Here is a 27,382-nt window from a genome sequence, read left to right on the forward strand (position 1 = left end):
GCAGCGGACCTGCAGGTTTCTGGTATTGCTCCAGATATTTGACAAGACCCCTAACCAAATTCTCACTTTCTCTACCCCTGGTCTTCCCATGAAATTATAGTTATTTTGACACTTTTCTAACCTTTTTATATTCCTTTCATCCTTCTCTTTCATCCATTTTGAATTCCCAGACAACACATGTTCCTGTTTTACTGTTACCCGAACCCATCTTTGATATTTTAACCTGTGTTACGACTTCCCTCATGAATCTATGGCCTTCAAACCAGAAGGGAAAACCGAAAGCTGATCAGTATTCAGAGCAGGCTGACAGGCAGGCAGGCGATGAAGGTCATTACATCGGATAGCACATATTTGAACAAATGCTTAAAATAAACCAATGAAGGGGCTAAACTTAGACTTCAAGACGGTGAGAATCAAAGCAAACTGGGTGAAGTGAGAAATCTTCAAATATGATTCTTCAAACACGTCAAAAACTGGATACAAAATATTAAAAAAGTTCCAAATTCTCAGCCTGCCACATGAAGTCGTGTGCTCATTATTTCCTATATTTGGAAATGCTACCTCTTGAGAAAGTTAACTGAACACAAAACTCTTATGCCAGGTTAAAATACATTTTAATAGGCTGGCAATTTGTTTTCTTGGTTTCTTTAAAGCTGGGGTAAGAAATATATTTAAATCATTGGGACACAATTCCCAAATAACCGTAATGTATTACAGAACAATTGACAGTGAGTGATCATAGAGGGCTTTACAGGCCCACAAGCTGGAAAGTAAACAGGAGGGTAATTCTACAAAAATGTTTGCTGCAACGGGATTATAATAAGGATGTTGGAAATAAAACTCGTCCAGCTGGAGGTTGTTGTTGTTTTGCATTTTCTAGACAGCTACCTACCCTGGGGATCTATTGAATTACGACCTGATTAATAATAATAATGATGATAATACATTTGATTTAAGGCGCCTTTCATGACACCCAAAGACACCGTACACTTTGTTAAATATTCTAAGAGGTAAAAGCAACAGAACATGTTACAAACACAAACCTACCATCATGGAGAAGACAATTAAAGTGGACACAAATGATAGGGACAGGTTATTCAGAGCACTACAGTGAGTAGGCTGTAATATATATGAATGTTATATTCATGCATATATATTACAGAAAGGTTATGATGGATTGTTGTCCCAATATAACGAAGGAAAACTCTGGAAACATGTCTGGTCTGTCCTCACCCTTTTGAGATGCAGGTCTGCTTGTTTGCGATGCCTCCAGAAGGACACAGATTTGGGGCGAGTGCAGCGGTGTGACGGGCTCCCACAGATAGAGCACCCTCACACACCCCCACACCGCCCCCACCCCACTCAGCACCCACACCATCACCCACGGCAACAGGCAGCGCAGCCAGGATCCTGGAGGATGAGAAGAAAAGGGGTTACGGTCATTTTACATTTTAGAAGACATCACAACCAAGTGCTGGGTCACAAATTCAAATCGAGACTTATAGGATCGATAGAGATTGACGATATACGACAATGGCTTTCCAATGACTGTTTATGATACAGAAAAAACTGAGTGAAGGCTCAAAAGATAAAGGCAAGTTTACGGAAACCCTGAGAGAAAAAAAAAACGTTATCAAGTCGGATTTAAATTGTTATATTTACTGTGTTTATGATTTAAGAACAGCTGAAAAAAAGGCACAAAAAAAAGTTTGCCAGGATGACATACTACACATATACAATTCTGATTTATAAATTCAAGTCATTTCCATTTTTATATCCTCAGATTTTAACAAGAACTTGTCTGGCATTCTCACCATTAAAGGTTCCCTATTATACTGTTTTTCATCAATATATTATAGGTCTCAGATATATACAAAACATGTCTCTGAAGTGTTTGGCTCCAAACACCAAACAGATCATTGCAGCATTACCCATAATCCCCTCTGTTTCAGCCCTGTTTCCAAAGTGCTGATTCTCTGTCTGTTACTTTAGATGAAAATAAGGAGCCCCTCCCCACGCCCCTCTGAGAGAGATTTGGTTACAAAGAACACCATGGTGCTCTAGGAGGAGATGCAGGTGATAGGGGGGGGGGGGGGGGTTACCTTGGTTGCTGATTGGCTAATGGTTACACAAGACAAAACATCGTTATGACATCATCAAGTGGCCAAAATCTGATTGTCAGAGAATAATTGTTCCTTACTCCTAAGATATTTAACCTTTTCGCCTGTTGACGTTAATAACAAACTCTGACTCTGTTATCTCCTTTAAAGAATGTGCTGCTGCACTTATTCTCAGTTTTCTGACCGGTCAACTCTCGGTCACAGAGCCTAAGAGTCAGGCAAGTGATTCAGTATCTCGAGATGTTGGGGATATCTCCAGTGTTCCCAGGTGTTTACGCACCATCCCCCAATATGTGGATGAACTCTCTGCAAACTAGTTAAAAGGTCTATCGAGAGAGCGGCTGGTCAGATTTGATGTGGCAACCCACCCGGGCAGTCAGAACCTTTTGCTGCTGTGACTTGTGATATGAATTCTCCAGCCGATACTTGTAATAAACTACCAGTGTTTGACATCAAAGCTCCAACTCTCCTCGTGCCTCTCTGAGTCCTGACTCTCCATTGCTGCAGAAGTTTCCCTTACACTGATCAGCTCATTTTCAGACAGGTTTTTATAAAAATGGATCAGGACAAAAAGAGAGAGAATCTTTGTTCCTGAAACTTTCAGAGTCTCTTTCCACAGAGGGGACACGTGTATGAAAGACGTGAAAAAGTGGATTTTGCACAATAGGTGACCTTTAAAGCTCGACATATATAAACAAGTACACGGAAGCCCGGAGGAGGAAAGTAAAAAGACCAATTCTGATCTAAATTGTTATATTTTCTGTGTTTAATATTTAATATGAGCTGAAAAAAACTTTTAGCACATTACACATGTTCCAACACGTCTTAGATTTTGCCATGAACCTTGAAACAAACTGCCGGACCACCGATTACTCACCAAAGTCCTGAGTGGGACTGGGGAACCACCAGACGAGCGTTCTGGACGGCCCGTGGCCCGGAGAGAGGCCGGGGCTCCCCGAGGCCTCGGAGCCCAACATGGAGGGCAGAGGGTTCAGAGAGAGGCAGAAGAAGGTGAGAGCGCAGAGGAGGAGACGAGAGCCGTCCATCACGCCCACCGAGGAGGGAGAGTCTGGCTCACTCTTCAACTGGGAAAGAACAGGTTAACGATAATGAGTAATTATACTTTCAAATGACTTTTTACATTGGCTTTTTTTTATACTTGAAATGTGTGTGATGTGTTCTGTTATTATTATGTGTGTTCCTCTCGGGACTCCACGTGCTCTGTGTTTAGTTTTTATGTTGACCTAACATTTCTGCCTCATGTGGTTATTGTATTCATGGTTCTGTGCTCTTAAGTTTAACTTTTGTTCTTTCTTGTGAAGCACTTTGTGAATTCTAATTCTGTGAAAGGTGCTATACGAAATAAACATATTATTATTAAATAAATAGAATAATTGTAATAAATACTGTATTTTATAATAATGATATTTTTCTTTTTTTCCCCTCTTGTTTATTTTACTTCACATTTTCTAATTTTTTTTATTATTAGTTTTAATTATCTATTATTCTTTTTTTTATTTGTATTATAGCACCGGTCACTCTTTGGCTACTATTACAGCTAACATGACAGTTATTTTAATGTCAAGATTCAGATCAATACAAGGAGGATACTGCCAATTTGGAAATAACTTAAAAAGGTATTCTGTGTCTGTGTTTTCACGGACACTTCATTAAAGCCATGCTATTTGGTATCCTAATTTGAGAGACACAAGCAAGATTTTGTTCTACCACAACTCTAAAGCTAAGGTGTGTTACCTGGTCGTGGTCCAGCAGGGGGCTGCCGGGCTCTGAGTCCACACAGTAGGGAGAGAACTGGGAAGGAGAACCAGAACCAGAGTCCGAGGCCGGAGGAGACATCATCACGATCTCCTCCTTCATCTCCACATCTTCCGAGCGAATCGCTGTTTCTGAGATAAAGAGAGAGAGAGAGAGAGAGTGAGAGAGTGAGAGTGAGAGAGTGAGAGTGAGAGAGAGAGAGAGACTCAGTGACATCCCTACAGATCACACTCCACTTCTAAACATTCACTTTGTAAATCACTCACTGTTCTTCTGGTTGCCCATCTTTAGCGCCATGTTCTCCTGCCGCAGCTTCTGATTGGACGACTGCAGGTATCTGATGTAGTCGATGGCCTTCTTCAGCACTCCTGATTTGTGCATCTGGGTAAAAAGGGCACAACAGGATGTTGGGATTAATTGGAGAATTCAGTGGATTATTTTACACATTTAATAAACACTAAAACAATTAATGTTACATTTGCTTGATATATTTATTAAATGTAATAATGATGAAAGGCCTTTAAATGCCACGCTATTCATCAATATATTACAGGTCTCAGATATATCCAGAGCCTGTTTCTGATTGGCTGAAACACCAAGCAGATCATTGCAGCATTACCCATAATCCCCTCTGTTTCAGCCCTGTTTCCAAAGTGCTGATTCTCTGTCTGTTACTTTAGATGAAAATAAGGAGCCCCTCCCCACGCCCCTCTGAGAGACATTTGGTTACAAAGAACTCAATGGTGCTCTAGGAGGAGATTCAGGTGATAAGGGGGGGGGGGGTTACCTTGGTTGCTGATTGGCTAATGGTTACACAAGACAAAACATCGTTATGACATCATAAAGTGGCCAAAATCTGATCAGCCTATTTTCAGACAGGTTTTTATATAAATGGATCAAAAAGAGAGGAATCTTTGTTCCTGAAACTTTTCAGAGTCTCTTTCCAACAGAGGGGGGGACACAATGTTGATGTAGAGGGAGACATGGAGAAGAGGGACACATGTTGGATGTAGAAGAGACCACGAAGAAGAGGGGACACATGTTGATGTAGAAGAGACATGAAGGAAGAGGGGGACACATGTTGATGTAGAAGGAGACCACGAAGAAGAGGGGATACATGTTGATGTAGAAGAGGGACACGAAGAATGAGGGGATACATGTTGATGTAGAAGAGGACATGAAGAAGAGGGGGACACTGTTGATGTAGAAGAGGACACGAAGAAGAGGGGATACATGTTGGATTGTAAGAAGAGACCATGAAAGAAGAGGGGACACATGTTTGATGTAGAAGAGACATGAAGAATGAGGGGATACATGTTGATGTAGAAGAGCATGAAAGAAGAGGGGACACATGTTGATGTAGAAGAGACATGAAGAAGAGGGGACACATGTTGATGTAGAAGAGACATGAAGAAGATGGGACACATGTTGATGTAGAAGAGACATGAAGAAGAGGGGACACATGTTGATGTAGAAGAGACATGAAGAAGAGGGGACACATGTTGATGTAGAAGAGACATGAAGAAGAGGGGACACATGTTGATGTAGAAGAGACATGAAGAAGAGGGGACACATGTTGATGTAGAAGAGACATGAAGAAGAGGGGACACATGTTGATGTAGAAGAGACAGGAAGAAGAGGGGACACATGTTGATGTAGAAGAGACATGAAGAAGAGGGGACACATGTTGATGTAGAAGAGACATGAAGAAGAGGGGACACATGTTGATGTATAAAAGATATGTAAAAGCTTCATAGCTGACCTTTAAGAGACCCACCTTGGCATCGTTTCCCATGACAAGGTCCCTGAGCTCCAGGATCTTGTCGTTGATGGAGGAGCGGTACCTCTTCTCGATGATGTTGTGAGTCGTCCTCCTCTCTCCCTCCTTCACCACCCCCCCCGGGCCGATCATCCCCCCCATCATCTGGCTCTGATCCATCATGGTTCTGGCTCCCGTGTTGCTGTGGGCAGAGCCTGGCTGCAGCTGTTTGATTGGCAGCTTGTCTCCGCTCATCATGACGGGGACGGTGGTCAGGATGTTGCTGCTCATCAGCGTCTGGGGAAAATCAAGAGCAGTACGTTAGTTTTCAGTGTGGGACGGAAACTGTGTTTTCAACCCCTAAATATCACTGGTGGGATGCAAGTACAATTACAAAGAACTGTACGTAATAACATAATTGCACTTTACTTGTCTGTTTCTATTGTATGCTACTCTATACTTCTACCCCACCACATTTCAGAGGCATATATCAAGCTTTTTGCACTTTTAACACAAAGTTACTGCCTACTTTTTACACATAAATTCTATACTAATATAGTACTGTAAAAAAAGACCAATTAGTCATAATGAGTACTTTTGAGTACATTTAGCTAAATATACCTCTGCACTTCTACTTAAGTAACATTTTGAATTCAGGACATTTGTCGTCAAAAGTTTACATACACTTGTAAAGAACATGTATTTCATGACAGTCTCGACTTTTCAATAATTCCTACAACTCTTATTTTTCTGTGATAGAGTGATTGGAGCACATACTAAATGAAGTTTGGTTCTTTTATGAATTTATAATGTGTCTTCTGAAAATGTGATCAAACTGCATATTGGAGCATTAAGTGTTTCTACTTTTGGCTTTGTTCAGGATCCAGTACCTCTTCCACCTTTGCTAATAATATCAAACATGAATGCTGTGGCTGTGTACCGGGACTTGCAGAGCTGTGTTCTGCATGGGCGTGGTCAGGGTTGTTATCCCCGGGCTCTGCATGGTCGACAGAACCTGCGTGCCGTCTGGTTTCAGTGTCGTCAGAACCAGAGAGTCCGTCTTCAGGATCTGAGGCTGCTGCATCAGAACCTGAGGGAAACACATGGAAATCATGGTACAATGATAAAGTAAGGGATAATGAGGGTGACCCCCCCTGCCCCCACTGGACTTTAACTCCCCACACACACACACTCAGACACTTTTTACACTGCTATGGACAATCTTGCACTAATGTACATTTCCCAAACTTATTGAAGTGACTGTTATTTTGTATATATCGATTGTTGTGCTTTTATTTATGTCTTAATGTGTACATATGTATAAATGTGTATATAAAGGATAAACATATTGATATACATATATTTGTACTTTTGTATTCGGGATTGTGGGAAACGGTATTTCGATCTCTGTCTGTGCTCAAACTGAAAGATTGACAATGACTTTGACCGATGCACATTATCCCGCTGATTACACGGCTACTTACTAAATAAGAAATGAGTCACAATATTTATCCAATAAAGGATTTTATTGAGGAGTATTATCAAATCAAATCCAGTTTTATTTATATAGCACATTTAAAAGCGATTTTTTTTTTTGGGCGAACCAAAGTGCTGTACATATAATAAAAACACATTACTACAATCACAATAAAAGACACTAATTTACAACAGAAATATAAAAAATCAAACACAGGGAAAAGTCAGGTGTCGTGCTCCGCTCTGACTAGAATTACAATTTACACACGGCATCTATTGCACGTCTGTCCGTCCTGGGAGAGGGATCCCTCCTCTGTTGCTCTCCCTGAGGTTTCTCCCATTTTTCCCTTTAAACTGTGGGTTTTCTTCGGAAGTTTTTCCTTGATGTGAGGGTCTAAGGACAGAGGGTGTCGTATTGTCATACTGATATTTTGTACAAACTGTAAAGTCCACTGAGACAAATGTAACATTTGTGATATTGGGCTATATAAATAAACATTGATTGATTGATTGATTGATTGATTGATTGATTGACTAGAAGGCCAGAGAGAAGAAGTGAGTTTTTAGTGTTGATTTAAAAACCCCTAGGGTCTGGGCCGACCTCACATGGAGGGGCAGAGTGTTCCAGAGCCTGGGGCCAGCTGCTGCGAAGGTGCGGTGCCCTCGGGTTTTGAGCCTGGTCTTGGGCGCTACCAGCAGCAGCTGGTCAGCAGACCTTAAAGCTCATGCTGGGGTGTAGCGATGGAGGAGTTCAGCTATATAAGCCGGAGCCAGCCCATATAGTGCTTTGAAAACATGATAATAATAATACATGTTATTTATATAGCGCTTTTCCTGGTGCTAAGCGCTCATTATATGAATATTGTGTGGATTTACTGCCTCACTCATCCTTCTGTATGTAATACGTTGGAATGACGACGTGCAAATGTCAATGCAAGGTATTTATATTTGTATACAAGATGTTTAAAAGGTCAAAACATTGGTACTAAGATCTCCTGGACCTCTACACAGCAAACATGATTTGTGTATGAGATATCTTTTGCACTAACAAGGGTAAGATAGTTAGAAATATTGATCTTTTATTACCAAATATCAGCAAAAAAAACACACCATATTGCCTCATTTCCTAAAGGTGAACACTGATTCTAAATTCAGTGGTGATACTCACAGGTAGCTGCTGCATGGCGTGCACTGTGGTGGGCGCAGCGGAGAGCGTCTGGATGGTCTGACAGGTGGGGGTCAGGACGCGCTGGTGCTGAATGGTCATTGGTTGGAGCTGTGGTGATGTCATTATGCTCTGCATCTGTGGTTGGAGGACTGAGAATGGGAAAATAGATTATAGATCATTCAAAAATACTCTAAGAAAAAACATATTATTGCGTAACATGCATCTCTCCATATCTTCACGAAAATAACAAAACGGTTTGATTTAACACTATGATGTTTATGATCATACCAGCATGATAATTATAGTGAAATTATAGGTTAACTGTCATTTTGAAGTCAGATTGGGAAATGTCTTTTTTTATTAAGATTCCTTCATTATTCACATAATTGAAAACTATTTTTCTAATACATATATTGTTTATTTATAACTGTCACACTGACTGATTTATGGAAGGTGGCTTTTATTGTTTGCACTCAGTTCTTACACTCTTACCGTAATGCCTACCATACAGACCAGACTGGCATCGGTTCATCGCCAGGATGTCCCCTTCTGAGGGATACAAAGCAGAAGACCCTAAAGATGTCAAAGCAAAAAAAATGTAAGGACGTTTTGGGGCCAGAGGGCCTTTTTTGGAGATCTGAGAGTGAAAGGGGGAGATAGAGGGGGGAGGACATCGCCTGAAATATTCAGCCGGCTCGGGAGTCGAACCAGCTTACTAGGCAGCAATTTGTTTTTACATCAGAAAATATGGGACTTTAAGACACAGATGGAAAAATGCAGTAGAGCCAGAGATTAAGGTTTGGAATCAAAAGAGAGAGAGAGGAAATACTGTTCAATTCAAAATAAAAATCCATCCAGTCAAAATGCTTTTACTATAATATCTTAGTCCTAATTTATGAGTAGATTGGTCACAGAATACTATGATGACATTTCTCATAAGATGTCATTGTCAAATGTACTTGACATCTACGGGATCTTCTGTTTTTATCTCCCAAAAAGTGGAGTGAACTTGGCGATGACAAAACGCCGTCTGGTATACACAGGTACGGTGATACAGCGATGCTTTTCCCAAGTAGAGGGTGCCATCTCCTAGGTCCGTCTACAAAAACACGTCAACCCTGCACTTCTTTATTAACCCTAACTTTAACCCCTTCCTGAAAACTATTTTGTAGGTTCACCACCCTCCTTATCTCGTTTTTTGTCACCTTGGAAACTAGTGTTATGGCTCTGGTGGCAGATGACGGGGCTCTGGATGAAGCGCGACTGTCCGCCGTTGGAGGCGATCATCACGGTTTGAGCTTGGGTCTGGATGGGCAGCGGCGTCTGGCTGTGGGTCTGAACCAGCGTGTGCACCGGGAAGCTCTGCGTCTGCATCTGGATCCCCTGGGTGTGCATCTGCATTTAAGTACAAAAAACAATTAATGTCAAGATGCAATTTCATATCAAAAGTTATTCAATTTGGCTGCAATACAAGGAAGTTCATCTGGATTTATTTGCTTTTTTTGTTGTTTTGTTTTTTGTTGTTTGTTTGTCATATCGCCGCAGATTTGTAGTAAAGGTAATCTCAGGTCATTTAAACATCAATGTATTTCCAATGTTGATTTTAAACATTCTTCCATTTTAGATTCCCCAATTTGGGAAATGTTTGCGTAGCAGCAGCATCAAAAACACAAGGCAATGTACAGTACATAAGAGAAACTAAGACACAAGAAATAAACAGTCCAAAATATTTCAGAAATAGACATAAAATAGCATTACAAATTAATGACTTGTCTTGTTTCGTTTCATTTGCTCCAAGTGTTCATGCCTAAGTAAAGCTTTTTGAATTACTTTGTGCCTGAAAGGGGCTCTACACTTTATTTGTCAGGCTGACTGCAGTTCTGCTGAGGCTGTTTCTAAGCATGCAGGATAGTATATTTTACTGGTGTCAGAACTCAGCGTTTTCCTCCCGTCAGCAGAAGCCTTTTTAGTGCGGATGGCACAATGACAAAGAACAACACACCGTCTCCACGACAGACAGTCAAATCACAGCTGGAGAGACAGGCTGACTCATAACTACAGCACTGATCCATCACAGCAGCACTTTATATAAAGCCACGCATTGATCCAAAACACCTTTCAGCACGCCACATAACAGTGCGTAAAACTAACGCACCCTTGGGGAATAAGTAGCAGTTTGCCTGAGTTATAACCATAGACTGTATATATGGTTATAAAACCCATGTCCTTTTTTAACTGTCAGTTTCAGCAACGTGTACAAACATATTCACACTTTCTGTTTTTATATATTATTATTCCTTCAGCTTGATTCCACATAGAGAATAAATATATAATAAAAACGATATAATAAAAATAATAATCAATTAATAATAACGAATAAATGAGTGAAAAAATAAATAGATAAATAAATAATAAAAATAAAAGAAAGCTTGAATAAATAAAGGACACAAATAATAAAAACAAATAAATGAATGAATGAAAAATAATTAAATGCATTGATAAATAAAAACAAATAACTGAATAAATAAATAAAACTAAAATAATTAAAGGAACAAATTCATAAAAACAAATAAATGAATGAATGAAAAAAATGAGAGTACTGACAGTTGTTACCTGGATGGTGGGCTGCGCTGTCTGTAGGGGCTGAGGCTGGATGGGCTGAACCATCTGAGGCCTTGGCTGGAGGAGAGGGGGCGTGCGGGTCACCTGTACCTGCACAGAGGGGACGCTGGGGGGGGAGGGGGTCTGTACGGGGGTGAGGGGAGGGGTGAGGGGGAGATACTGAGGAGAGAGAGTCTGGGAGGGGGCGAGGCCAACTGTGGAGGTCTGGTAGACCACAGAGGAGGGAGTCTGTTGAATCTGAGGAGTCTGTGGAGTTGGAGGAGTTTGGGGGGTTTGTGGGGTTTGAACGGCAGGTCGTGGAGCCGTGTTGGCCCCCCCACTCTGTCCTGAGCCTGCTGAGGCCATCTGATCCTCAAACAGATCGGGGAAATCCCCCACCTGGTTGCTGACGAACTGCAGCATCTCTGAGGAGAAGAAGAACAACATTACAATTGGTCTGGAATTGATTGAGGAATCAAACTAAGCTTTTGGGACAACTCTGACATTCATTTAAAGGTGACATGTCATGCTTTTCTGGTTAGTACCCGTCCCCTTGTGTGTTATGAAGGTTTTTATGCATGTAAACGGTGTGCAGAGTCAAAACCCTCAAAGTACACCCTGTAGCGAGTAAAACTCTAAAACAGAAAATACCTCCCCAAAACGCCTCGTTGGAGATACGTCACTGTCCATTTGATTCTTCCGGGGACATCATGATGTCATGTCGTCCCCGGAACGAAATGGACCAATCCGTGGAGCCGTTACGTTAAGCCCCCGCTGATTGGTCCAAATTGACCAATCCACGGACTTCCTCACACACTCAGTGCAGGCAGCTCTGCTGATCTCTCCTCCCTGGCTGCAGGCTGATAACAGACAGTTGGGATCGCGACGAAATTCTCTCTGCAGACCCATTCTCACAGCGTTTATCAACCTTTGTCTTACTCAATATCAAGCCACACTTATTGTTTTTACTTCGGCTGTGACTTTGTGTGTGCTCAGGATGAGTTTCGCTGTGTATCGCTAAACAAGGAAATCACACCTCCACGGAGCTCAGCGCGATTCACAACGTCCCGACTGGTCCCGACCAATCGGAGCACACTGGGCCCACAGGGAGGGGGGGGGGGCAAGAGCTGCAGCGAGCCGTTTAGTGGAGAAAGTTTACAGAGATGCTGTATGCGAAACCAATGTGAGTTTGGAAAATTGCACAGTATAAATCTATTCTAGTAGACCTCAACAATGGAATTATGATCAGTGGAAATGGCCATGACACAGGACCTTTAATGGCTTAAAACATGAAAAAAGGTAAATTACAGAGAATCATTTATAGTTCAATACCATTACAATTCAAATAGGCATGTTTGTAATACAACTATATTATATAGTTTATTTTTCTGTCGACATAACAGTACTGGGAAGTATTTTTCTGAACTGTTTTGGCAGTTTTATTGGCTGTGATTATTTATAAAAGAAAATGGTTTCAATGTACTGGAGCTCAGTCCTCACTGCGGCAGACCCAGATTTGAATCAGGCCGTTGGTCTCTTTATGTGCGGATTTTGCGGGGGGGCAGGGGGGGCTAAGGACAGCTATCCAAATCTATACAAGATGCTCCAGTTGGCACTGACTCTGCCTATCGGATCTGCCACCTCTGTGAGAAGTTTTTCTGCAATGAGGAGAATTCGGAACTGGCTGCGGTCAACAATGGGAGGAACAAGATTTTCCTCACTTCGGTTCTTCACATTGAGGACGACATCACCGCACAGCTGTCACCTGAGGGGATAGTGAACATATATGCGGAACGCCCCCCATCCTGTATCAAAGACATCCAGAATTTCAACTTCACCATTGACAGCCACACTCTATCTCCCCCCCCTCACATCCGCAACCTCGGAGTCATCTTCGACAGTCAGCTCAAATTCAACCACCACATAAATCACATCACCAGGACCGCCTTTTTCCACCTCAAAAACATTGCCCGGCCGTCTCCGCCCATCACTCTCCTCCTCTGCTGCTGAAACCCTGATTCATGCATTCATCACAACACGACTCGACTACTGCAATAGCATTGTCTACTACGGAATACCATCCAACCTCCTCAATAAACTCCAACATATCCAGAACTCTGCTGCCCACCTCCTCACCCACACCCGCTCCCGAGACCACATCACTCCCGTCCTCCAGAACCTCCACTGGCTCCCCGTCCGTCAAAGAATCGACTTCAAAGTCCTTCTCATTACTCACAAAGCCCTCAACAACCAGCCCCCCCCTACCTCACAGACCTGCTGCACCACCACACCCCTTCCCGCTGCCTCCGCTCATCAGAAGCCAACCTCCTATCCATCCCCACCCACATCAATCACCGGACCTGGGGGGACAGAGCCTTCTCCGTCGCTGCCCCCCTCCCTCTGGAACTCACTCCCACAACCCATCAGAGACTGCACTGACCTCACCACCTTCAAAACACTCACCTCTTCAATCTGGCTTTTAATGTGTGATTGTTTTTGTATTATTTGACTTTAACTTTAACTACATATTTATTTGTTGTTCCTTTCTTTTCTTTTCTCTTCACTATATCTGTAAAGCGTCTTTGAGCACCTGTAAAAGCGCTAACAAATTAAATCTATTATTATTATTATTATTATTAATATTAACGTAAAAAAAGGCGTCTAAGGTAGGAGTGGACACTGGTCAATAATATTGTAGCGTGTTCAAGTAACCAAGGGATATAGAAGTTATCAAATAAGTATAAGATGTACACAGTTATGATACGTTTTACAGTTATGTAATGCACTGTTGTTGGGGGGAGAGACCGCCCCTTCCATATGAGTGTGTGTGTACGGCGGGCATGAGGCGTGCATGACGGGACGAGTTGTGTTCGTATGTGGAAAAGTAATACTCAGTGCGGTGAACGCTGGCTTTATTGCTACTGTATCCGTAGCACCCCACGCAATAGTTGGGACTGTGAAAAAAGGTTTGCCCCCCCCAAGCGCAAATGTTAAACTCCGCCTATGGTCATCTGCCTCCTATCTCCCCCTTTCAAATCTATCTCTTTGTAAGAAACATTGTGCTTGATGTGATTTGGATATTTAACATTACATCACATGTTACATGTTAGACGCTTTTATCCAAAGCGACTTACATACTCAGTACTGTGGGAAATCCCCACAGGAGCAATTTGGGGTGAAGGGTCTCAGGGACACAACGACATGCTGACTGCAGTGGGGTTTAAACCTGTGACCCCCTGATCCCAACACCAACGCACTAGCCCACTGCGCCACACGCCTCCCATTTAACTAGTTCATATTGGGATACAACTTTGATTAATTGTTCCGCCCTATTTATACCTAAGCAAAAATGATTGTAGTATTCATTAAACAATTTCAAATGGTTAAATACCAAGAAATATAATTGCAATAATAAAAGACACATTTGATTTGAGATGTACACTATCACTGTGTCTGAAAGCAGAATGTGAAAATGTGGAGAAACCTGCAGATCGACATATTGCAACATGGCCAAAACTTCACTCCCCTTAAGCTCAGGCCTCAGCTACTCCCAGTATCACAGAACTGGAAAGTAATAATCTATATATTGCTCTGCCAAGTGTCCTTGAAAACGGTTCAATTGTAACTTAATATGCTGGTAAGGTCGCCCTAATGTGGATCTGGCCTCAGATGTGTAAAGGTTTTGTATTGCTAGCAGATAAGACTGAAGCATTTCAGGCACTGGCCTTGAATTGGCTCACGCGAACACAAAGAGAAGCTACTGTTCTGGCCGTAAACCAGACAGGAGATTGTGCAGAAAGCAAAAGGCCTTCAAACTGATAGCCTTGAAAAGGTGGGTAGTAGTTTGACTGATGGCCCAGAGAGACAAAGACAGCTGGGTAAAAAGGACACTTAGATAACCTGATGGATGGAAGCCACTATAATGATGAATGCTCTCCTGGTGTTAAACAATGGAGTACACTATGTCTAACACCACCTAATTCTTTCACACACACATACGGGTTTTGGGCCGAGGGCGACACCGTAATTCCGGTATCCGCCATTTAACGCGAGGTGCAAGCAGAATATCATAGTCTATTGCCTTAATCAATATAGTCAACTCTAAAATACTACATATATGCAATGGCATGATAATATTATTGTGACAAGTGGGGTATTCACCTGGTGTTTCCAGAAGATAGACGTAGATGCTGCCAAAATCGACCGAAGGCCACTTTCGAGGATCGTTTTTCCATACATCTGCAGGCAGTCTGTAAGGGCAATCCGATAACCCACACAGCTCTAGTTTACGTTGGTCACGACCTAGAGCACACCCCTCAAGTTGTAAAGATGTAATCCGAAGACATGCAGCGATTTCTTCGGTCGTTAATTCGGAAAAAAAACCTAGTGCGCTCTGCCTGGTACGTTAGCTAGCTGTTTATATTAGCACCTCCAGGATTTTTGCACCTCCAGAAAAATGGCGTATTTATATATATATATATGGCGCGCGTTGCATTGTGGGTAGCTCGTGACGTCACTGTGTGTGAAAGAATAGCATCCACTAAATGGTTCCTCACATTCAGTGGACACAAAACGTCCCTCTTGAACGTTAATCAGACTCACATTACAACAAATCCCCTCCTTATTAATATGAATTGATCTGGTTTTTGCAGATGTTTTATGAGGAAGATACCTGTACAGGTGGACAACCCGTCTCTTGTTTTGTCGAGGAATACTTAATTTGGGCACCTTTAATGCAATTTTAATATTTACCGGAGCGGAGCTCGCTTTAAGCGTGCCGTGCCCGTCCCGTTTTCTGTTGCGTTTCCACTAGGCGTAGTTCCGGCTAGCGGGTACTATTTCACAGTTATTCTGGCCCCATAAAATCGAGGTTCTTTCCGGGCCAACAACCAGGCTGAGTCGGGCTGAGTATGATAAACTAGCAAGGGGGCTACAACTACAACAAGATGAACATATTTGACCGTGATTTAATTGTAATACACGTTTCAAAATGATGCCGAAGTAACAACATACTGATACCGGTTAGTAAAAACCATGAATTAATGCTTTGACAAGTCTGCAGACAGACGGCAGGCGAAAACCTTTTAAAATGTGTGTTTTCTGAATGGAGATTGGCTAAGCTAACGCGGTATATGCTCCGACCGTCCACACTCACAACGGCCTATACAGACATAAATAAACCAGCGACTGTATTCGCCATGACACAGACAGTCTGTGGTTTGTACTTGTTTAACTTTTGTCAAGTTTCTGAACAGATATGAGGAGCTGTGAGCTTGAGTGCTAACAGCTAACGGCTAACAGTTGATGTTGTTTTTCTGTGGTTCTCATTGAAGATGACGTCACGACTCCGCCTACACTGCGTTACTATAGTTACTGCCCCAGCTACTAAACTGTAATGGAAACGCAGCATAAAGTGAGCCAGTCCTAACAAGGCCTAGCCATACCGAGCGAGGCCCTGTAGTGGAAATGCGCCATTAAGTGTCTTTGGGTTAGTTAACTTAACACCAAAACGCTGCAGTAGGAAGTGTATGTAAGCCAATTTGGATAAAAACACCAGTTAACTGACTTGTAATGTGATGAAACGGAGCAAAAATAGTAATGAAATATATACCACTATTACAGTATAAAACTATTTATAAAACGGACAAGTCAACCGTGGTATACGCTCAGTATCTAAGAACCAATCTGATTGGTTCTTAGATACCACGGGTAGAATTGTAAGTTACTTTTCACAACAAGTCAGTATCCCTCTGCGTCTGAGAAAAACATTATACCGTTGGGCTGAGTTTGCTTTGGTTGAACCACGCCCCTTAGCTGTGATATAATGAGCATATACCACGGCCTGTCGTGAGCTATTGCTTAAGTATACTATGATGAATAAAAAAAGCAATCCATCCCCATCACTATTGTGTGTTACCACGTCTTTTTTCACTTGAATGACTTCACAGCTATAAGAAAAAAGCATGTTGCCAAAGAAAGATAAATAAGTGGTCTGTGGTTTATTCCTGTTCCGCCGCCACGTTTCTGATGGTCCTTCAGGACTTTGGACCTCCAAGACCTTCCTTTACAGGGTCCATGCTGTGGAAGCGTCCCTCTCTGATCTGCATCACTGATATCTGTGTTCAGTCATCAGGGTCAATGCAGAGTCAACAAACACAGCCTGCAGCCTTGAACTTAAGTCTCACTGTAGAGCCGTGAGACAATGACAGGCCAGGAAATCACCTGTTGTGGAACATAATGGAGTAAATGTACCATAACTGTTTTACTTAAAGGCCATTTTGAGGTACTTGAACTGAGTATTATCACTGTATGCTACTTCCACACTACATTTGAAAGTAGCATAGAGTGATAAAAAGCTAATATTTTATTTTTTTACTTCACTACATTTATCTGACAGCTTTAATTACATATACAGATTCAGATTAATAGCTAATACAAACTATAAATACAAAAATAAAGTTATTCAAATGAACTCCATATTTGTATGATGATGATTCTAAAAAGGGTTAGTACTTATAAAGAGTCCTCTCCTGCTGATGTTCAGGTGTATATCAGTATGTGTCTCTACTTTAAAGAGTCCTCTCCTGCTGATGTTCAGGTGTATATCAGTATGTAGTGTCTCTGCTTTAAAGAGTCCTCTCCTGCTGATGTTCAGGTGTATATCAGTATGTAGTGTCTCTACTTTAAAGAGTCCTCTCCTGCTGATGTTCAGGTGTATATCAGTATGTAGTGTCTCTGCTTTAAAGAGTCCTCTCCTGCTGATGTTCAGGTGTATATCAGTATGTAGTGTATCTACTTTAAAGAGTCCTCTCCTGCTGATGATCAGGTGTATATCAGTATGTAGTGTCTCTGCTTTAAAGAATCCTCTCCTGCTGATGTTCAGGTGTATATCAGTATGTAGTGTCTCTACTTTAAAGAGTCCTCTCCTGCTGATGTTCAGGTGTATATCAGTATGTAGTGTCTCTACTTTAAAGAGTCCTCTCCTGCTGATGTTCAGGTGTATATCAGTATGTAGTGTCTCTACTTTAAAGAGTCCTCTCCTGCTGATGTTCAGGTGTATATCAGTATGTAGTGTCTCTACTTTAAAGAGTCCTCTCCTGCTGATGTTCAGGTGTATATCAGTATGTATTGTCTCTACTTTAAAGAGTCCTCTCCTGCTGATGTTCAGGTGTATATCAGTATGTAGTGTCTCTACTTTAAAGAGTCCTCTCCTGCTGATGTTCAGGTGTATATCAGTATGTAGTGTCTCTACTTTAAAGAGTCCTCTCCTGCTGATGTTCAGGTGTATATCAGTATGTAGTGTCTCTACTTTAAAGAGTCCTCTCCTGATGATGTTCAGGTGTATATCAGTATGTAGTGTCTCTATTTTAAAGAGTCCTCTCCTGCTGATGTTCAGGTGTATATCAGTATGTAGTGTCTCTACTTTGATTGATTGATTGATTGAAAAGTGTATTAACAGCTTGTATATTGGGTACAGTACAGTACAGCTCAAAACATACAATTGTTAAGGGGATGCAGACCAGAGAAAGACTTTCGTCTTGTTTACATCAGGGTCCCCCATTTCCAATTCATCATGTCATTTAAGACATATAAGACATATAAGACATATAAGACATATAAGACATACAGATGGCTTATTTACAATTTACATACAGGTGGTTTTTTACATACAGATTGCTTGTTTACAATTTTCATTTTAGATTTCGTTCTAATACATCCTAACCGGACATTTAAGACATACCAAGTCTACAGATATACAGTTAGTAACAGAGTCTAAAATGCGAGTATATACATAGATGGGGGGGGGAAGCTGTCCATTGAACGACAGGTTGAGATTTGTACCATTACCGGGGTCAGTTTTGCAATGCTCTCCCCCGAAGGTGCTCTTTAAGAGAGGTTTTGAAGGTAAGTATAGTTTTACTTTCCTTTACAGTTGTGGGAAGAGCGTTCCACCTTGATGTGGCATAATTGCGAAACGTGTATTCCCCCTTTTTTGTGCCAAATCTGGGTTTCACATGATTTGTGGAGCTCCCTCTAGTGTTATGATCATGGTATTCCTTGACCTTTGGGAAGAATTTTGACATGTACATGGGTACCATAGAGGTGTAGTGGATCTTGTAGACCAGGCCCATTGCAAGTAGCTGTACTCTGTCGTCTACTCTAAGCCATCCTAGGTTGTCAAAGTGGGCAGAGGTGAGGTGGGTTCTAGATGAAAGGTCAAGCAGTAGTCTGACCAGTTTATTTTGCGATGTTTGAAGTTTTATTTTTAGCGCCTTGGAGGTGCTATGGTACCATGACGTGCAAGCATAGTCATAGTACCCTTGAATGAGTGCTCCTGCCAGAGTTTTCAGGGTGTTTTTGTTTACCAGAGAGGAGATCCGGTATAGGAATCTAGTTCTTTGATTGACTTTTTGTATTACATTGGATGCCATTTTGTCACAGGAGAGGTTTGCCTCAAGAATAGATCCTAGGTATGTAATTTCCTTCTTACTTGTGACAATAATGTCGCCCACTGCAACTGAGAAGTCGTCGGATTTGCTGAGATTATGTTTCGAACCGAAGAGAATGGACTCTGTTTTACCCAGGTGTAATGATAATTTATTATCGGCGAGCCAGGTGCAGATTCTGCCGAGCTCGGAGCTGAGGGTTTTTTCAACCTGCAACCTGTTCCTGTCAGAGACCAGCAGGGCTGAGTCGTCCGCGAACAGGAACAAGTTGCAGTCACATGCTGATGACATGTCATTTGCATAAATTAGGAACAGTAACGGACCTAATATGCTTCCTTGTGGAACACCACAGCTCACTGGGAGGGGGGGGGACAGAGTATACCGTTTACCTCCACCATCTGTTCTCTCCCCTCCAGGTAGGATTGCATCCAGCTCACCGATAGTTTATCAAAACCAATTGCTTTTAGCTTGTCAATCAGAATGGGGTGATTGACAGTGTCGAAAGCCTTTTGTAGGTCCAGCATCACCATGCCGCAGTACTTGCCCTCGTCCACCTCTTGTTTGATGTGGTCTCTCAAATAAAGAAGGCATGTGTCAGTGGAGTGGGATGTTCTAAAGCCAGATTGAAATTCATAGATTAGTTTATTTTCCGCGAGGTACTTTTCGACCTGTTCATATACTATTTTTTCCATGACTTTCGAGATGGAGGTAAGTATAGAAACAGGGCGGTAGTTGCCTGGGTCCAATTTGCTGCCCTTTTTGTGCAGGGGGGTTACTCTTGCAATTTTGAAGTCTTTGGGTACTTTTCCCTGTTTTATGGAGAGGTTAATTATGTGAGCTATGACTGGTGAGATGGCGGTTGCTGTGTCTCTGAGGAATTTGGAGGGGATATTGTCGTGGCCAGTGGCCTTGTTAGGTTGGAGGGCGCTCAGTTTAATGAGTACCTCTGCTGTTGTTACCCTTGCTAGACTGGAAGAGTCCTCTCATGCTGATGTTCAGGTGTATATCAGTATGTAGTATCTCTACTTTAAAGAGTCCTCTCCTGCTGATGTTCAGGTGTATATCAGTATGTAGTGTCTCTACTTTAAAGAGTCCTCTCCTGCTGATGTTCAGGTGTATATCAGTATGTAGTTGTCTCTACTTTAAAGAGTCCTCTCCTGCTGATGTTCAGGTGTATATCAGTATGTAGTATCTCTACTTTAAAGAGTCCTCTCCTGCTGATGTTCAGGTGTATATCAGTATGTAGTGTCTCTACTTTAAAGAGTCCTCTCCTGCTGATGTTCAGGTGTATATCAGTATGTAGTATCTCTACTTTAAAGAGTCCTCTCCTGCTGATGTTCAGGTGTATATCAGTATGTAGTGTCTCTACTTTAAAGAGTCCTCTCCTGCTGATGTTCAGGTGTATATCAGTATGTAGTGTATCTACTTTAAAGAGTCCTCTCCTGCTGATGTTCAGGTGTATATCAGTATGTAGTGTATCTACTTTAAAGAGTCCATCCCTGCTGATGTTCAGGTGTATATCAGTATGTAGTGTCTCTACTTTAAAGAGTTCTCTCCTGCTGATGTTCAGGTGTATATCAGTATGTAGTGTCTCTACTTTAAAGAGTCCTCTCCTGCTGATGTTCAGATGTATATCAGTATGTAGTGTATCTACTTTAAAGAGTCCTCTCCTGCTGATGTTCAGGTGTATATCAGTATGTAGTGTCTCTACTTTAAAGAGTCCTCTCCTGCTGATGTTCAGGTGTATATCAGTATGTAGTATCTCTACTTTAAAGAGTCCTCTCCTGCTGATGTTCAGGTGTATATCAGTATGTAGTGTCTCTACTTTAAAGAGTCCTCTCCTGCTGATGTTCAGGTGTATATCAGTATGTAGTGTATCTACTTTAAAGAGTCCTCTCCTGCTGATGTTCAGGTGTATATCAGTATGTAGTGTATCTACTTTAAAGAGTCCTCTCCTGCTGATGTTCAGGTGTATATCAGTATGTAGTGTCTCTACTTTAAAGAGTCCTTTCCTGCTGATGTTCAGGTGTATATCAGTATATAGTGTCTCTACTTTAAAGAGTCCTCTCCTGCTGATATTCAGGTGTATATCAGTATGTAGTGTCTCTACTTTAAAGAGTCCTCTCCTGCTGATGTTCAGGTGTATATCAGTATGTAGTGTCTCTACTTTAAAGAGTCCTCGCCTGCTGATGTTCAGATGTATATCAGTATGTAGTGTATCTACTTTAAAGAGTCCTCTCCTGCTGATGTTCAGGTGTATATCAGTATGTAGTGTCTCTACTTTAAAGAGTCCTCTCCTGCTGATGTTCAGGTGTATATCAGTATGTAGTGTCTCTACTTTAAAGAGTCCTCTCCTGCTGATGTTCAGGTGTATATCAGTATGTAGTGTCTCTACTTTAAAGAGTCCTCTCCTGCTGATGTTCAGGTGTATATCAGTATGTAGTGTCTCTACTTTAAAGAGTCCTCTCCTGCTGATGTTCAGGTGTATATCAGTATGTAGTGTCTCTACTTTAAAGAGTCCTCTCCTGCTGATGTTCAGGTGTATATCAGTATGTAGTGTCTCTACTTTAAAGAGTCCTCTCCTGCTGATGTTCAGGTGTATATCAGTATGTAGTGTCTCTACTTTAAAGAGTCCTCTCCTGCTGATATTCAGGTGTATATCAGTATGTAGTGTCTCTACTTTAAAGAGTCCTCTCCTGCTGATGTTCAGGTGTATATCAGTATGTAGTGTATCTACTTTAAAGAGTCCTCTCCTGCTGATGTTCAGGTGTATATCAGTATGTAGTGTCTCTACTTTAAAGAGTTCTCTCCTGCTGATGTTCAGGTGTATATCAGTATGTAGTGTCTCTACTTTAAAGAGTCCTCTCCTGCTGATGTTCAGATGTATATCAGTATGTAGTGTATCTACTTTAAAGAGTCCTCTCCTGCTGATGTTCAGGTGTATATCAGTATGTAGTGTCTCTACTTTAAAGAGTCCTCTCCTGCTGATGTTCAGGTGTATATCAGTATGTAGTGTCTCTACTGTGACATGTCTCCATACTTTAATGTTCAAAAAGCTCTTTATTGTTCTCATGCTGCAGCACCTCTTTTCACCCTCTGTCTGAAACCAGAGCCCAGTCTGCTCTGATTGGTTAGCTGGCCGGCTCTGTTGAGATTGGTCAACCAGCTTAGAGAGATGGATCACGTACAATGTGTTGGAGCGCTAGCCAATACAAGTGCAAGTGTGGCATAGTGATGTAAATATGTATAAAATCTGTGTATAAAATAAATGTTTAAACTATGTATAAAATGTGAGTACTTCTTCCACCACTGAATATCATTAAGCACAACTCTACTGTTATTATTATAATTATTAACAAATGGAAAATGTATTACAGAGATATTATGTATGGCACTTTGCATCCACACCAAGAGATCCAAGCTGCTCTGTTTAATTTCAAAGACTAAAAGTAACAATGCGTTTTCCTCGTAGAAATGAATTCCAGTAAGTCACTACGGTATTTTCTGTCATCATAATGCCTGACTTCATTTGTCATTACATTCATTACATGCAAGGAGTGGCTCTCTAATACAATACTTCATTAACTCTACACAATATCGATCATGGCGCAGCGACACAAGCTTAACAGGAAGCTGAGGATAAATCAATCATTTAGTGAAGTTATATTTAATCTCATTACGCTTGACAAACACAAAAGGGATCGGATATCAGAGCAGGTGTACAAAGTTAGAAGAAAGTACATCAATTAACTTCCTCACAAATATTACAACACCCAGACTTCTTATCTCTTTCAGCAACAGCAGCTTCCTGTTCCTGTCTGTCTGTCTGCATTGCCATATAAAACTATAAAAGGTGTTCTTATCTGTGTGCATATATAGCTTCCCCATGCTGTTTGCATGTCATGACTGTAAAGGTGATCTGATCAAGGGTCACTACATATAGAAGATGTTTGCTCCTCCAATGGTGACTAGATGAAAGCATACGTGTCAAATCCAAGGCTTTGCAAAGATGTTATTTGGTTATCACATACTTCTACGCCAATTTAGAGTAGTACCACCATCAACTACATGTCCCACAATGCACCACGACGTTGTTACCAGTGCACTTGCAATTGCAATATTAATCAAAAAATCGCTATTAGTTACTTTTTACTTCTCGTGACGCCATATTTGACATCACTGGCCAAAAGGTTAAAAACAATGACAGCACTTCCTTGATTTAGAACATAACCAGTATTCATGAAGGCAAAACTAGAACATTAAACGTGAAGGTTAGACATATGCAAACTGATCCTTTAAGCCACAGCTTTGTTTAAATGCAGACGCAGAATCAGATACAAAACGCTGCAGGAACATTTGTTGCCTCTCTGCTCAGGTCTTTTAGCAGCCAGTCATCACATGTCTCATATACATGCATACACAATGTACTGAGCAGACACCAGGCACATGTACAGCTCCCCAGGGTGAGTGGGGGGGGGGGGGCAGACTGTTGATGACATTCAGGACAAAGCAGCTCTGAGCCCCCGAGACAAACAAGCTCACACAAAGGGTACGTCCATCAAAGGGACGGTTTCCTAGGCAGCAAGGAGCAGGAAAATACCTTATATAACGGGAGCTGCAGTTGCTAAGAACATAATTGGGAGAGGAGGAATGTGAGACGAATCTAGGGTCAGTTGGCCGAGCCCTCAGAGGGGCCTGACCTTACAGTCTGTGAAACGCACATGGCTCACTGGAAGAGCAACTTTAAGACATAGCACTGTCTAGTTTAGATTAAAAGAAGAGGAAATACTTGATTTAAAACATTTTTATTTTCACTTTGTGTTTACCGTTAGATAACACTTCCACAAACTTGCATTAAGGGTTGCACAACTAATTAAAATTGACATTTTTGAAATGATACAAACTTCACACGTTTTTTAAATTGATTATAGCCTTTGCAGACCCATGTTCATCATTACATGACATTGTATATAGAAAGGGAAACCCCAAACAAGTATAAAAGGGCGCTTTAATGTATTTTTCAATAATAATGAGAGTACTGACACAAAAGTGACCAATATTGTGGTTCATATCGCTATTTCAAAATGTGTTTTTTGGGGAAATTCTGTAGCCCTAACTTGCATTAAATGGAGATGTGTGAGAGCGAGCGGGCTGCCGGAGCAGTTGGGGTGTGGTGCCTTGCTAAAGGAAACCTGAGCGGGGTCTGGAGAAAAGCTGGCACCTCTCCAGCTACCTGTCCGCATTCTGTATGATCGGGACTTGAACCGGTGACCTTTGGGTTCCCAACTCAAGTCCCTGCAGACTGCGATGCTTTTAAATATGGATGATGGTGCCTTCAATTTCAGTAACACGGGTCAAATGTTCTGCAGTTGGCTGCACTTCCTGCCTGATGGGAAAACTGCATTTATCGATTAGCCGAGGGCCAAACTGAGTGAATACAAAAACTAAAGTGTGTCTTTGTTGAAGCTTGTCTGTGAACTCATCAGTCAAGCCTCAGTTGTCATTTCTGTCTCACTCAATCTGCACATTCCTGTCTGAACACAACGATTAAGAGGGATTACATAACTGTGGCAGGGAGGGGGGGGGGTCTGCCCTCTACAACAGAGAATCAACACCAGCAGACATGCAGGAAGAGATTCATTTTTCTCTTTTTATACTATTTGTTTGCAATTTAACATTAATTGAAATAGCTGAAGTTGAAAACTGAGAATGAAGACAAACCGTCACCATTACATTTGAAGTTGAAAATGTAAAAAAAAAAGGTCAAAACTTTGAGAATAAAGGAAGAAAATAAAGTTGAAATGTGGAGTATATAGTCACACTTTCACGTTATGCATTACGCTAGCAGTTTGACTTATTCTCAACATCCTTGTGTTGAATTGAAGCTCAGTTGGTCTCACTGACTGACACAAACATCGCTCCATCAGTGCGGTCTGGTGAGGACTTGGCATGGAGTTAAATTCCACCCTAGTGGGAATCTGGTGACTCTGCACAGGCCTGCGTTTCACCAAAACCCCTGTCCTTTCAGTGTGTGCCAAGCGATGACACTTGTTTTGATACGAGAGAGATCGGATGCTGTTTGTTCCCTGCACACAGAGAGCAGAGCTGGGTCTTTACAGAGATGTTGTCCCACCAGCTCATTCATTCTGCAGATTAAAAAAGATGCTAGGGAACCATTTTCTACCTCTAAATCTACAAAAAGCAGACAAGGAAGTAAACAAGTTGAAGTGATACAGATCTACGTGGTTCCCTTTGTTACATTCTACTAAAAGTAGAACATCTTGACATGGAAGTTATGATACTTAAAAGATAATAATCTACATGGTTTGTTTTATGACTCACAATAAAACTGTCAAGCTTGATGAGCAAGTTTTGTTGTCTTCCTCTACTTCCCACAAACATCACATCACAAATGAACATTCTGCCCCCAAACACACTCAATGAACGTACCATTGAAGCTATGTCACATAACATGTGACACATATTACTGTAGCTTCCTTAAGACTTCATTTGCAAATGATGTTTATCTGCAATGGTGCGGAATAAATGTTATAGAAGTAAATAACAAAGAAGCACATTCAAATTTGACTAACAACAGGTCCTATATTGGGAGTGGGAAAGCAAGTACTCTGATCTTAAGTAAAAGTTATGTAGAAATACTTTGTTACTAGTAAAAGTCTAGCAAAACTCTTTAAAGTAAAAAAGTTTTAGGATCAAAATATATATTTAAAGTATAACAAATAACATCACTCACTATACAGATTGGTCATTTTTGGAGTAATATAGTGATCCATTTATTTATTATATACATTTTGCACTGGTGGAGCTAACGAATTACTTATACTGCTGGGTATCTAAATTCATAATAGTACATCATAAGATCCACTTGCGAAGTAACTAGAAATGTATTCATTCCTCGATGTAACACAAATAATTTCCCTAATTGGGATGAATACAGTATCTATCTATCTATCTACATGTAGTGAGTAAAAAGTATGCTTTCAAATTGTAGTGAATAAGTAGTACGAAACAGTATGTAATGGACATGCTTATCTAAATAACAAATACCGCTAAATTGTACTTAAGTACAGTTATATAGTAAATGCTACTTTGCAAAAGTATATGCAATTACTAAAAATCTTTAAAATCACTTTTAAAACACCAGTTCAACAATTGTGTCTTGTGCATCTTTCGCAAAAATCATAAACAGCCCCCTCAGCAGGGTGAGCATCTCTCAGTCTGATCTCTAAAACTGAGCGGAAACAGACCCACACTCATTCAGGAAACAACAACAACAACAACAACAACATTTAACAGTGTTGACAGTGTCACAGCAACTCACCGTCGATGTCTCCCAGTGTAAATTCATCCCCTAATTCCGCTAACGTGGGGTCCATGTTCTCCATGTTGGAGATGTACTCTCCGCTGTCCATTCTGTCTGTTAGCACCTCGCTAACGGCTGTCACCCGAGGATAGCAGGGTGAAAAGGGTGTTTTGTGGCGCTCAGCGACGCCTACAAAACCCTTATCTAATTAACTAGTTTATTATTAACCGGAACAAGCCTCAAACCACCCTAGAAACCCCAAGAGAGGCAGACTTCGGTGTCGATAAAGTAGTTCACTGAGATATATGTTTAAGTTGTCGCCATCTTGCATTACGCTCATTACGTCATTCACAAACAGACTCTGTGGCCCAGAGCGGGTCCTGATTGGCCGAGAGAGATCTGTTGTTGTCATGAGACCAGTCGCCATCGTCCAATGAGAAGGTCGTATTTGCCGTGGTCTGATAGTACGTCAACCATCAGAAGCTTCTTTGTCATTTGAATAAACCGCGCCCCCTGTCTTCTTGAAAATAAGTTGTGGACCTCATTAGAAACAGACATTCACCACCTTAGAAGTAATGACTAATTGAGAATAAATACTTCAGACATGTCATTTCGCCACTTGTATCCGTCACTTTTAGTCAAAAGACTGGCACTAGGCCTTACTTATCAGCAGCCAAACCATTTTAAACTGCAATTAATTATATATCTAAT

The 27,382-nt window shown here is 41.3% G+C and overlaps 1 protein-coding gene across 1 annotated transcript in view; it reads right to left on the reverse strand.

Moving 5' to 3' along the window:
* The window catches only part of srebf2 (sterol regulatory element binding transcription factor 2), a 44,746-nt gene extending 17,699 nt beyond the window's left edge, over positions 1 to 27,047 (reverse strand). The window contains 12 exon segments of the mRNA XM_034202292.1: positions 1,234 to 1,290; positions 1,292 to 1,410; positions 2,998 to 3,205; positions 3,876 to 4,027; positions 4,163 to 4,277; positions 5,659 to 5,952; positions 6,596 to 6,745; positions 8,300 to 8,448; positions 8,792 to 8,848; positions 9,505 to 9,694; positions 10,913 to 11,325; positions 26,690 to 27,047. Of these exon segments, the coding sequence (XP_034058183.1) occupies positions 1,234 to 1,290; positions 1,292 to 1,410; positions 2,998 to 3,205; positions 3,876 to 4,027; positions 4,163 to 4,277; positions 5,659 to 5,952; positions 6,596 to 6,745; positions 8,300 to 8,448; positions 8,792 to 8,848; positions 9,505 to 9,694; positions 10,913 to 11,325; positions 26,690 to 26,780 (1,995 nt within the window). The 5' untranslated portion in view covers positions 26,781 to 27,047.
* Positions 27,048 to 27,382: the final 335 nt, after the last annotated feature.

Source organism: Gymnodraco acuticeps, unplaced genomic scaffold, assembly GCF_902827175.1.
Source record: "Gymnodraco acuticeps unplaced genomic scaffold, fGymAcu1.1, whole genome shotgun sequence".
Lineage (NCBI taxonomy): Eukaryota > Metazoa > Chordata > Actinopteri > Perciformes > Bathydraconidae > Gymnodraco > Gymnodraco acuticeps.